The 13,195-nt window shown below is 50.7% G+C and overlaps 1 protein-coding gene across 1 annotated transcript in view; it reads left to right on the forward strand.

Annotated features, from left to right (window-relative positions):
• The first annotated feature begins 773 nt into the window (after positions 1 to 773).
• Positions 774 to 13,195, forward strand: part of LOC112548607 (RING finger protein 112-like) — a 16,626-nt gene continuing 4,204 nt past the window's right edge. The window contains exons 1-9 of the mRNA XM_025194820.1: positions 774 to 803; positions 5,828 to 6,043; positions 6,921 to 7,058; positions 7,368 to 7,472; positions 7,651 to 7,701; positions 10,988 to 11,044; positions 11,260 to 11,346; positions 11,446 to 11,563; positions 12,843 to 12,973. Of these exons, the coding sequence (XP_025050605.1) occupies positions 774 to 803; positions 5,828 to 6,043; positions 6,921 to 7,058; positions 7,368 to 7,472; positions 7,651 to 7,701; positions 10,988 to 11,044; positions 11,260 to 11,346; positions 11,446 to 11,563; positions 12,843 to 12,973 (933 nt within the window). The remainder of the gene's footprint in view (positions 804 to 5,827; positions 6,044 to 6,920; positions 7,059 to 7,367; positions 7,473 to 7,650; positions 7,702 to 10,987; positions 11,045 to 11,259; positions 11,347 to 11,445; positions 11,564 to 12,842; positions 12,974 to 13,195) is intronic.

Consider the following 13,195-nt stretch of genomic DNA (forward strand, 5'->3'; position numbering starts at 1 on the left):
AAGTTAGGGAACTTCTGGAGAGGCTGGACGTGTTCAAACTGGCAGGCCCAGACTCTCTCCACCCCAAGGTGCTGAGGGAATTGGTAGGGGTCATTGTGGGGCCCCTGGCACGGCTTTACAAGCACTTGTGGTGCTCTGGCCAGGTGCCAGAAGACTGGAAGAATGCCAATGTGGTCCCCATTTTCAAAAAAAGGGAGGACCCAGACAACTATAGGCCCGTTAGTCTTACTTTGGTCATGGGGAAGCTCTTTAAGAAAATTATCCAGGAACACATCTGTGGGGGACCAACAGTAGGGATGATACTCAAGGGCAACCAGCATGGGTTCATTAGGGGCAGGTCTTGTCAGACCAACCTGATTGCCTTCTACGATCAGGTCACAAAATCATTGGATGTAGAGAGTGGTGGTGGATGGGTCATATTCGACCTGGAGGGATGTAAGCGGTGGAGTCCCCCAGGGCTTGGTCCTCGGGCCCACACTGTCAATTTCTTTATCAGCGACTTGGATGAGGGGGTGAAAAGCACCCTGTTTAAATTCGCTGACGACACCAAGATTTGGGGCAAGGAGGGCACACTAGAAGGGAGGGACAGGATACAACTGGACCTGGACAGGTTACAGGGATGGGCAAATAAGAATAGGATGGGATTCAATACTGACAAGTGCAGGGTGCTGCACTTGAGCAGAAAGAACCAGCAGCATGCCAATAGGCTGGGGAGCTCCCTTCCCGAAAGCACAGTGGCAGAAAGAGATCTCGGAGTCATCATCGATTCCAAGATGCCCGTTGTCCGCCTGTGTGAGGACATGGTCAGTAAGGCCAACTGCACCTTGTCGTGCATCCACAGATGCATCATAAGCAGGTCCAAGGAGGTGATCCTCCCCCTCTACGTGGCACTGGTCAGGCCGCAGCTGGAGTACTGCGTCCAGTTCTGGGTGCCGCACTTCAGGATGAGGAATGTGGTCGGCATGGGGAGGGTCCAGAGGAGGACCGCTCGCATGATCGGGGGCAGCAGGGCAGGCCCTACAAGGAGAGGCTATGGGACGTGAACCTGTTCAGCCTCCACAAGAGAAGGCTGAGATGGGATCTAGTGACCGTCTATAAACTTACCAGGGGGGACCAGTGGGAAATGGGTGAGTCCCTGTTCCCCCGAGCACCTCCCGGAGTAACAAGGAATAACGGCCACAAGTTGTTTGAGAGTAGGTTCAGGCTAGACATCAGGAGGCACTACTTCACAGTCAGGGTGGCCAGGATCTGGAGCCAGCTTCCAAGGAAAGTGGTGCTGGCTCCGACCTTGGGGGTCTTCAAAAGGAGGCTTGATAATTACCTAGCTGGGGTCACATAAGCCCAGAATTCATTCCTGCCCAGGGCAGGTGGTCAGACTTGATGATCTGCTCAGGTCCCTTCCCATCCCTACATCTATGAATCTATGGAATAGTTGGGGCATGGGGCCTCAGCCCACCCCATTCAAGGGTCCAGCGTCTGTGGCCCTTAAGATCCCTTGATGCCATCCTCCTTGGCCCGGCTGCCCTGCTGAGCTGGGAGATTGCTTCTTTCAATGGAGCCAGGACGCTCCTGTGGGTCTCCATCAGGCCCCGCTGCGAGCTGCTGACACAGCCCAGGGAGCAGCCTTGCCTTTTGGCTCCAGCATTGCTGCTCTCCCCTCCATTTCCCTGCCACTGGCTTAAAAGTCAGCCAGGCAGCAAGTCTTGATTGCGTCATCTACTGGTGCCATTACCAGCCAGCAGCAAAAGCAGCTGATGTTTTGCATCGGCGGTTTGTCTCGATGTAGCTTTGTTTCTCATGAAAATGGTAAGTATGTCCGAAACTAAACTATGTCCAAGCAGTTTTAGTTTAACACACCAAAAAGACTTTTAAAGCAGTGGGACGTCCAACTCGTGCAAACAGAAACCCAGTTGCGGCGGCATAAACGGGAAATCTTGTGTCGTGTACATAGGCCCTAAATGTGCAGTACCTAAAGTGCATTAATGAATGTGTAGACACACCCCGTGTGTCCTAGTAACCAGGTTCTCCCATCTTGTGGCAAGGTAGCAATGTCTAGGGAAAACTGGATATAAATGATTTCACATCAATGTGATTGGTGAGATCTAGGAGGTGGATGTTGTAAACAAAAAGTTGTTTCGATAGATGTATAAAAGGGGCATGGGAACCAGGAATACTTTTCACTGAGCTAGGGGCTATATTTTAATGCATCTCTATGTTCAACAGATAAACCTGGCCAGTGCCATGCCTGAGTAGGGCATGATTCTAGTGTTGTTTGTGTACAAGCAATCAGGACTCATGGCAGAGGCAATTGTTAGGGTGACAGTAATTTGGATTTTTGGGGAAGCACTCAATTCACAGCTGGAACAAGGCTTCAATCTGTGTCTCAGCAATCTCGCTGACACAAGGCAGAATAATGTATTAAAATAACCTTGCAGATGCTTAGGCAAGTAGTTTCTTTAACAAAGGGAATAATATGCTTTATAATATGCAGGATGAATACATCACTAAGCAAAAGGAAAGGAGATGCAGCCCAGCAGCTATCGGTAGGAGATAAGGTAGAAGCTAGACCTTGGAGAGGCTGCTGAAGTCAGCAGAAAACTAGAAAGATCCCGTAGTTGGCCGAGAGTACCGGGGTTCATGGCCTTACGCCTGCGCTCTTAGCAGAGAGGCACGTCAATGAAGGAAATGCACAGGCGAGCCCATGTTAATGAAGTAGACAGAGGCAGAGACGGTGACGGGAGGAGAAATGGGTAGAACAGGAGGACGGATGAAGGTGGAGTGAATGTTAATAAACCTGAACTAAAGGGTATAAATGTAAAAAAGAACTATTGTTCAGGGCAGGTCCCCAGCTTGCTGTTTTTTAGGGGGCGGTTTGGGACCTGGCCCAAAGCCGTCTCCATTCTGAATCAAGCTGTAGCGAGCAACGCCCTAGTCATTGGGCGCCGCGTGGAGTCAGGATCTAACAGTGATATCTTTTATTAGACCAGCTAGGTTTTTGCAAAAAATAAAAATCTTTAATTGCAAGCAAGAGTCCTTGTTACTAAATACAGCAGCCCTCAGTCTCTACGAGAACAAACAAGGCTATAAGGAAGAGGAGCAGGAGGACGAGCAGAAGTATAATCTCACTTCAAAGTATCCTGACAGTGTGCACAGATTGTCCAAATGAAGGGAGTCCAGTATGACCAGTACTACTTAACTCTTGACTATGCCTCACAGGCTGTGACTCTGTGGCCCCAGAAGCCAGGCTAACCCTAATTCAAACCCAGACTCGCAGATTCTTGACTTAGGCAGGAGGGGGTTGCTAGATGTGACCTCCTCAGGGCCCTGCCAGGCCTACTTATCCCATGAGTCCATGAGTTTCTGTTGAGGTTTAACTCTGAGTTTCCCAGAGAACAAGGTTGCTCTCTTCCTTGCTATGGGGTTAGGCAGACAAGGTTTTTAGGTCAATGTGCTATATTTTATGAGACCAACTCAATAGCTGGAAATTGTTCTTTATAGGCTTTCAGGTGCAAACACCCTTCTTGAGGCACAGGGAGCATCTCTCTGGTGTTTCCTCCTTAGGGGACATAAGAAGTGGCTTAACGGAAGAGTGAGCATCTGCTCAGGAGTGGGTATCAGCACGTCCAGTGTAACTATAACATCCACAGGCTGGTAGTAATACAAAAAAAAGAAATCACTAATTTTAACCCACAACGGACCTGGGTGCAAGTTGCAACTGCTTTGGTGCACTTTTTATTGCAGGGAAATCATGCAGATGTAACGGCTATCTCGCAACAGCTTAATTTTGTTATCCCTTGTTAGTGATACAATAGCTGTCTGCCTGTAACCCTAGTGACCTGGGTTAGGAGACCCTATGTTAGACTCTGGATAGAGACCCAGCAGTAGGAGTTTTGGTCAGATAAATGAAACTTCTGTTTCCAGGAGGACGGTCTTTTCTCACGCTGTAATAGTGGCAAATTCACTACCCGTCTTTGTCCTTATTTGTGAGGCAGTTCCTGGGCCACTTTATAAACATACAAATGGGGTTAGATGCTTATGTGCCATTCCTCTTCCACCCTGCTTTGGTCTATGACATATTCTTAATATAAGAAATAGGTGGGACTCCCCCCCCACAAGCTTAACGTATGGCCACAAATTGATTGAGAGCAGGTTCAGGCTTGATATCAGGAGGCATTACTTTAGGGTTAGGGCTGCCAGGCTCTGGACTGGGCTCCCAAGGGAGGTGGTGCCCTCCCCTGCCTCGGGGGTCTTCCAGAGGACGTTGGATAGATATCTGGCTGGGGTATGATGATCCCGGCACTTGTTCCTGCCCAAGGCAGGGGGTTGGACTTGATGATCTGTTCAGGTCCCTTCCAACCCTAGAAACTATGAAACTACGCTACTTTTTGTGATGTTGTTCAAATGATGGGGTGTGAAAAAAGAAGATGCATTATAATGGGTTTTCAGGGACTTCAGCAAAGTGGGATACATTCATCCTTGGGTGCCTGACAGATGAGAAGACAAAGTTGTTTGGGTAAATCCGATATCTTTTATTAGACCAACTAAAATAGTTGGAAAAATCTCTCTTTGCAAGCTTTCAGGTGGCCCCAAGCAGCAGATACTCCTGAACAGAGATGCTCAGTCCAGGGTGTTGCAGCATCCTGAGCTGCCCTGAGATCCTTTGTAAGGGTGAGGCTCAATGTTGGCACAGTTAGGTGGGCAAACATGACTGGCAAGCAAAACCCAGTGATTTCGAATAGAAATCTATCGCATTAAACTTTCTGCCCTGTTGTGGCCTTGCTGAGCTCTTTACAATGGAAGAATTGCTCTGCGCTCAACAAAAGCGTGAATGTTGTGAGGGGTGCCTTGAGCCCAAAACATTGGGGAACCGCGGTTCTGGTCTGTTGGGACTGCTTTGTTCTTGACACCTCGCCAGATGTAGTCAGGAAAACAGGCTATGGCAAGGGGCAGGACCATATCAATATCGTGGTTGTGGGCACGGATCCAGGAGATGTCAGGAAGGGTCCATAGCTAGGCAGGAGCTGAGGGTTTCACAGGCCCATGGATGTGGCATTAGCTTGCTTCCTCCTTTCCTCCACTTATTGCAGGCTGTTGCTCTATCCCCAGCTCCCTTAGGGATATTTTGGAGTTGAACCAACTTGTCTTGCATGGAGCGTGATGTCTAGGGGGCAATTGGGCATGCTCGCCTGGGGGTACCAGTGCTTCATTTCTGCTTTGCACTGTCCACCTTTCATGCTTTCTCCTGTCACCTGCATCCCTCCAGCATTTCAAATCTGTCTCAGGGATGACTTTCTGTTCCTTGGTCTCCTAACCTGACCTGCTAGGCCCAGCCAACTCTTCCACCTTCCTCACTGACTGCTAATCGGGAAATAAATGTGTGTGTTTGTGTGCACGCAGAGACACCTGAGGTGCCTCTCTCCTGCGACATCTCTTGTGATCCTCTGTTTTAGGTCCCAAACCAAGGGTTGATGTGCAGGGGTTGTAGGGACTGAGTACTGTGTCTTGCTTCACCTGCAAGGAAGTCTCTGACAGCCTTTCTCTATTATAATTTCTGCTGCCACTGGATGACTGAGTCCCAGGGACTGCAGGATAATAGACCCAGGATGGGGAAAGGTGAAGCTGGTGAGCCCACATGGCTATAATTGAGCAATGAGGCACAGGGGCTTTTCCCCCTTGACAGTGCTAGGGTCTGATGATGGAGACACTGGTGGAGTGGTCTTTGTCCTCCAGGGGTTGCCGGTCCCAATCTCTCCCCGCAGTAGAAATGCTGGCTGGTTCAGGAACCTTGGGGATCCTGGGTTTGACCTTCCTTCCTCTCTCACTCCAGAAGGAGCATCCAAAAACTTCAAAACATAAGTGTCCAGTGCAGATCATATCTTTGGATGATCAGGGTGGCCTGGCCCTTGCTAATGAGGCCCTGAGCCAATGCCTGGAGCAGGGAGATGTGGGGGACGCTCCTGTCTGCCTGATCTCCATCATTGGGGAACAGCGTCGGGGGAAATCCTTCCTGATGACCTGTCTGTTGCGCCAGCTCCAGAACCAGGTGAGTAGGCACAGAAATCCTTCCAAAGGGAATGGTGGAGGGAGTGAACACGATGGGGTAGAGTTAATGTTTCTAAGTGGGATGTCATACTAAATTTGCAGTTGGGGAGGGTGGAAGGGGGAGAGGGGCAGGGCAAAGGGCTGGGAGGGGGTAAAGAGAGGGCTGCTTGCAGCTGGAGACAGGGAGGCTGCATGCAGCTTGCACGGGGGTCTGAGGCTGGCTGCGGGAAGCAGCCAGGAGACTGCACTGGGTCTGTGGAGCCCCAGGCCACCTCATTGTGTGCATGCACCTAATGCTGGCAAGGAGATGGGCTGAGGGTCTGCATACCCTGGTACAGACTCCCTGCTTGGGGATGGCCCAAAATTGACAAGTCACGTTTATCATGGAGTCCACTATGGCTCCGAGATCCCTTTGCACTGCTGTGCATATGAGAGGGTCACTTCCCAGCCAGGAGATGCGCTGGATATTTTTGCACCCTAGGTGCAGCACTCTGCACTTGTCCTTGTTGTGCTGCATCCTATTGTGTCCTGCCCACTTTTCCAACCTATCCAGGTCTGCCTGCAATCGTTCCCTACCCTCTGGGGTGTCCACTTCACCCCACAATTTAGTATCATCTGCAAACTTGGACAGCGGACACTTCACTCCCACATCCAAGTCACCGATGAAGATATTGAAGAGTGCAGGTCCAAGGACCGAGCCCTGCAGGACCCCACTGCCCATATCCTTCCAAGTCAATCCCTCCCCCACCACCAGTCTCTGAGTGCGACCCCCAAGCCAATTTGCCAGCCACCGGACTGTGTAATCATTTAAGTCACAGCCTCTTAATTTTACTTTCTGCTCCTTTCCCTTCTACCTACTTCCTTGCTTCCCTTTACAGGAAGACAAGGATGCATCCTGGATGGGCAGTGATGATGAGCCACTGGAAGGGTTTGAGTGGCGATCTGGGCCGGAGACTGTGACTAAGGGGGTGTGGATGTGGGGTGAGCCCCTATGGGTCCAGGTCCCACAAGGAAAGGTAAGTGTGGGTGACCTAGGGAAATGAACGGGAGAGGGGATCCAGTGGGAGGTAAAGAGAGAAGACCTGGCTGAAATGCATGGAGGACATGGGGGCATGAAGGGATCTGGGGAAAGGTAGAAGCCATTGATGGGGGGATATGATCCCAGCCGTGGGCACACTTCTGGTTTGAAGCTCCCTTTGACCTGGTGGAAGGATCAATTGAGGCCATATAGAGACCTGATCTTGGCAAATGACCCCAGCAGCGTTAGTGCAGAACCCATCACCGCTGTCGGATGCATATGTCCTTCTGTCTTTCCACCCCTGCAGGTGGCCGTGTTCCTGGTGGACACAGAGGGCTCCATGGACCTGCAGCGCCAGTTGGAGACCAGCATCAAGCTGTCTGTGTTCAGCATCTTGCTTAGCTCCTACCAGGTGAGGGAGCACTGGCTCTAGGTCCATGCTAGACCTACCATGATGGAGATCTTGGAAGGAGTTCCTGGCTTGCAAGGAGTGGGCTGGGGAGGGCTCAGAAGAAGATGTCCAGCTGCAGTGAGCAAGGTGGGGTCTGTGTAGTGGTTGCTTTACCTTTTTCTTCTGATTCAAATTGCAGATTTTCAACATTTTATCAGAGTTTAAGCTTGTGGACCAGGATTATTTGGAGGTGAGTTGGCCAGGAGACGCATAACACCTTGTGTGTGTAGGGGACGTTTTCACTGTAGTTGGCCCCGGGTATTCTGGACTGAGAGAATTAGTCAGGAGCTCAGGCTGGGATTTATGGGGCTATTTTTAAACATTAGGAAGTCTGCGGCTTCTCATCGGAGGGTGAACACGGGAGTCGGGGTATGCTGACATGGCCTATTGATACACAATTAGCAGTGTACTAAAATTAGCATTACTCTGATTTAATAGCATTACTATTATTACTTGGTGTATACAACTGAGCTATAATAGTATTTACTACCACTGTTATGCTCACATCTTTTGGCTCTGCTGGCCAGCTGAGTGGCATGAGGCCAGTCCATGGGCTGGATTGGGCCTTGGGGCCTGGCATTGCCCCCTCCTACTCCCCGCACCTCCATGTCCTGGGACTGGGTCTCGAGAGCCTAACACTGCCCCTTCCTGCCTCCCTGCATGCTGGGATTGGGTCTCAGGGGCCTGATACCAACACATCATGGCCCCCCTATGCTGGGATTGGACTTTGGAGCTTGGCACCGCACCTACCCTGCCTTGTATTTTGGGATCAGGCACCTGATCCAGTGTCTATGCCACCTGGGGCTCCCCGTGGGTCTGGAAATTTGGCAGCAGGGGAGCGGTGTTACTGCTTTCCCATCACCAAATTTCCACCTCCATGGGGAGCCCCATAAATCATATGACATGGTGCTATGCTCCCAGATACAGCCTGCGGGTCAGAGGTTGACATTCACGCACTACAAGATATCATTTAATGCCTACGAGTTAGTGATTAGAAGTCCAAACTCTGCAGCTCATTTAAAATTGTGATTGGAAAGCCGTGCACTGTATAGGAACAGAAATCTCTGGCTGAGTCAGGTGCTTCATTAACGTTTTCATCGTCTCCAAACAGCTCGATGTATTCATTTGCATGTGAATTCCCAACTTTGTCATCTCTTTTATTAGCAGTTGAATATCTAGACTTGGCTCAGATTTTTATCCAGGCCATGGGCAAGATCTTTGGGGACCTGCATGGGGTCTGTTTTGCAGAGTGGGCTTTTCAGACCCTCGGGCAAGGGCAGGGTGTCAAGCTGTGCCACTGATTTAGATGGCTGGTTGCTGATAGGGTGCACATCTACATGTGCACCCAACTGCGCAGTAACCACCAGCACTATGCAGTACCGGCACTGCACAGGGTGTTTCTGACCCTACTGCGCAGTAGCAATGACCTACTGCGCAGTAGCTTGTTGCTACTGCGCAGTAGTGGTGGTGTCATGGTTTGTGCCTGCCCATGCTACGTACACATAGTGTTTCATGTAGACATGCCCGCTGAGCAGAACAAGGTGGCTTAACACTTCCACTTCAGCCACATTTAAGGATGAGCTACCACAGACGGCCTTACTGATCTCAGCCCCCCAGTTTGCTGCTCAGACAGATGAGCATCAACAGGAACGTGACACCACACCTTGGCCACGTGAGTGGGCTAGACCCCTGGAAGAGCCGGCACCACTCCCTGTGGATGCTGTGCAGATCGACAAAAAGAAGAGGTTTCCCCCAGAGAAGAAGGGTTATTTTCATTCCCCAGACTTCTGCCTGTATTGCAGAGCATTGGGGCATTTTGCCCCAACCTGTCCAAGGGAGGGGATACCCACTCCTTCCTCATCCACCTCATTGGAGGGGCATGGCCCAGGCCTGCAGCTGATGGTGCAGGCAGACTGTTCAACCTGCATTAAGCTTTTGAGAACCATCAAGACACGCTTGCTAGTCAGCCTTTGCCTACAACACTGGTCTAGGGTGGACAAATTTGTCCCAGGTGTCTTAGACACTGGGGCCTCCACTAACTTCATGGATGTCACCTTTGTGGAACAACATCAGATACTGGTAAGGCCCCAAAAAGCCCCCAAAGTAAGAGAGAACATGCATGGAGTGTGTATTTCCCCAGGTCCTGCTACGAGTGAGATGTCTTCACTGGGGGTATTGATAGTGGATTACTGAGAGTCTGTTTCTTTACCGTATCTGTTGCCTACATTTTTCTTGGCTTACTCAGTTATCCCATCATGATCCAGACACAGAATCATAGAGTCATAGAAAATGAGGGTTGGAAGGGACCTCGGGAGATCATGTCATGCAACCCCCCTGGTCCAAGCAGGACCAGCCCCAACTACATCATCCCACCCAAAGCTTTGTCTAGCAGGGTCTTAAAAGCCTCCAAGGATGGAGAGTCCACCACCTCTCTGGGTAACCTGTCCCAGTGCTTTGCTATCTTCCTTGTGAGACAGTTTTTCCTAATATCTCACCTAAATGTCCCTTGCTGCACCTTGAGGCTATATATATTGCTCCTTGTTCTGTCATTTTGAACCACTGAGAACAGTCCAGCTCCATCCTCTTTGTAACCACACTTCAGGTAGTTGAAGGCTGCTATTAAATCCCTTCTTGGTGGGCGTATTCGCACATGAATTAATGTATTTTTCCAAATGCACATTAAATTTAGTATCTCTGGGTGCATATACACGAGTACGGAGGCTGCTCCAATGCCCGGGATTTCCACTGCTTTGGACCAGACTCAATTAATCAAGTCTACTGGTGCATGGCAATTGCCACGCTCCAGCAGCCTCCTGTGCCTTGTGTAGCAGCATCCCTGTACTTAAAAGTGGCAGTGGGTCTCTTGAACTAAAGCTCATCAAATGAAGGGAAGTGCCCCCACCTCCAGCCCCGTGGACTTGTACACATCCAGCTTTTCTACACGGTCCCTAACCTGTTCTTCTGCCACTGTTGGCTGTTTACCTTGCCCCCAAACTGCGCTAGTAGTCTGGGAGCTGACCCTTCGCCTGAAGACTGAACCTTCCCTGTGAAGAGTAATGCCACTGTCCCTGTTCTCCGTTTCAATGTTTTCAGTTATTCCCTTTTGCCTTCTGCTTGTGTATTATAGGCTTGCTGCCCTCAGGGAGGAATTTTCTGGCTTGACCCTGGGGTTTCTAAATTTGACTGTGGGTCTGTGACTTAAGTGAGATCAGTTGTGGGTATTCTGCTTTGCTTTTCTTGGACTTTTTCATGGTGTTTGGATTCACAGCTATGATTTATGTTGAATCTTTCATTATAGGGTGCCTGGCTTTGGTGACCTAGTTTTGGCTCTCACTGTTTGGGGGCTCTTTGGAGGGATCTAGTTCATTTTTATTGTTGCCCCAAGCCATGAAGGTTGGAGTCCATCCCTTGCACTGTAGACTTACAGTAATAATAGAGAGAAACACAAGGGTTTTTGGGTTTTTTTTCAATCTCAGATGTTCATTACGGTTGCAGAAGAAGTTGGGAAGAACTTCAATCTCTACCCTGTTCAGGTGAGTTCCCCTCCCACCTCGCTCCCTAAGAGCGTCTACTCTGAGCAGTGGCCGTCTTTGTGCTCCCCATGTCCTGGTGTCAGTGAGTTGAGGTGGATGGTGTCCCTCATCTCTGGCTTTTTACCCATGGGCTCTATATTTGAATGCACCAGCGACCTAGGCCAGTCACCAACCCTGCCCCCAGCAACCCCACTCTCCTCTGGTCTCTGTTGCAGCATCTGGACTTGCTGATCCGTGACTGGCAACACACTTCCACCTATGGAGTGGAAGGAGGCCAGGAGCATCTGAAACGCGTCATAAAGGTAACGAGGCCTGCTGAGGCATGCTGGTCCATGCATTGAGACATGCTTTCAGGGGAAACCACTTTTCATGGAAAATTCATCCCCTATCTTGGCGCACAGGATCTGGAGTCACTTCCAGGCAATGATTTGGTCTTGAAAGTCCTGAAGGCAGCAGAAACCCAGTGTTACCTCATGCCCCATCCTGGTACTCGTTTCACACGCAGTAATCGCTTAGGAGGTAAGTAGCTTGAAACGACTCCTGCCTTCGTCACCCATGTTTCCCTCCTTCCACCCTGGAACAAGCACCCCAACCCCTGATACTAAGAGTGAGACCATGGAGGGGAGCTAAAGGGACGCGGGGGTCCAAGCTGTCAAAGCAGCAAGCAGTTGACTTGGAGCAAACTGCAAATGGGAATAGGCTACAATGCGTGGGGCACCAGCTAGCTAATGAGATGATGGCTGGAGCAGAGTAGAACTGATGATGCCAATGATTAGCCTCTGTGCCGCGTTAAGAAAATGTAAAGTTTGGGGAATAAAAGGGGTGTACTCGGGCCAGGGATATAAACAGAGTTTTTAGGCTGAGGAGTCAAACAGACCCAGGGAAGGAGCTCTTCAGGGACTGCAAAAGTGTCCCACCAGAGTACAAGTTCACTTGGTTCATAGATGGCTTCTGTACCTGCAAGCCTCAAGTCATGGGAGTGGCTAGAAGGGGAGATTGGGGACCACTGGAAATGCCCAGCAGCAGGCACTGTGTTGACCGACGGGTCCAAGGAGGATAGCTCCGTGAGTCCAAGGTCACCTGTCCAGGTCAGGACAAGGGGCCAAGAGAAGATGCGACGAGAGCGGGGACAGAGCAGAGCATGGGTAAATGAGACCAAGGGAAGCTGGGATTGCTTCCAGGGCTGCCAGGTCATCTGGCACTGAATAAGCATGGCCAGCGATTGGGTCTAGGATGAGCATCCAGAGTGACCGCGGGTCGGACAGCCTCACAGAGATCAGAGGTGCTTTTCTTGCCATTAGGTGTTGAACTCGGCTCTGCTCATCATTGGGTGGCCTGCCCTTATCTTTGCTCCTAAGTCCACACTGGTTTTTCTGAGGACAGGCTCCCAAATGTACATTCACTTTTGCACCAAGACATGGTAGTTGAGGGCAGGGCAGTAGCCCGATAAGCTGGGTTGTCGAACAGGCCTCGTGTGGCTTCCAGGTTCCCCCCAGATAGCTGTAGAGAGGGGTCTTGTTTTACATCCTGACCTCATCAGCGCTGCTCCCACTCCCTGCTACGGCTGCATCTCCCCCACCTTGCAGTGCTCCTAAACCCCCTACCACTCTGGATGTCCCGAACCCTGTCAAGTACCGTCTCCTCCAGGCCCCGCAGGAATCACCCTGGTTTTCTTTTGCACAGCAGAGGTGGGCTCAGTGCAGTCGTTCCCCTCAGCCCCAGGACATGAGCCCTGACTGCCTGTGCTAGAAAGCAGCCCTCTTAATCACGGATGCCTGGGTCATGTCTCCCCTTGCAGACTTCGAGAAGGATTTCCAGGACTGCCTGAAGGATTATGTCACCACCCTGGTGGCTTTACCTGCAAAACACGTCCGTAAGGACTCGAATGGGCATGCGCTCACTGGGAAGCAGCTGGCGATGAAGATCAGGGTGAGAGGGCTGCTTGCTAAGCAGGAGGGCGCAGGTGGGAGACCCAGAGGGGCACTTCGGGGAGCAGAACAGGATACTAGACATAGGGCACTGTTCTGCAGGGAGTGAGGTGGGAAGGTCTGGAGGAGAAACTCTTCCTGCAGAGACCCTAATGCCCTCAGGGGAGCAGCATGATGCCAGGAGAGATTATTGCAGCACATTGGGGCTTATGGAAACAGCAGT

Source organism: Alligator sinensis, unplaced genomic scaffold, assembly GCF_000455745.1.
Source record: "Alligator sinensis unplaced genomic scaffold, ASM45574v1 scaffold363_1, whole genome shotgun sequence".
NCBI classification, from domain to species: Eukaryota; Metazoa; Chordata; order Crocodylia; family Alligatoridae; genus Alligator; species Alligator sinensis.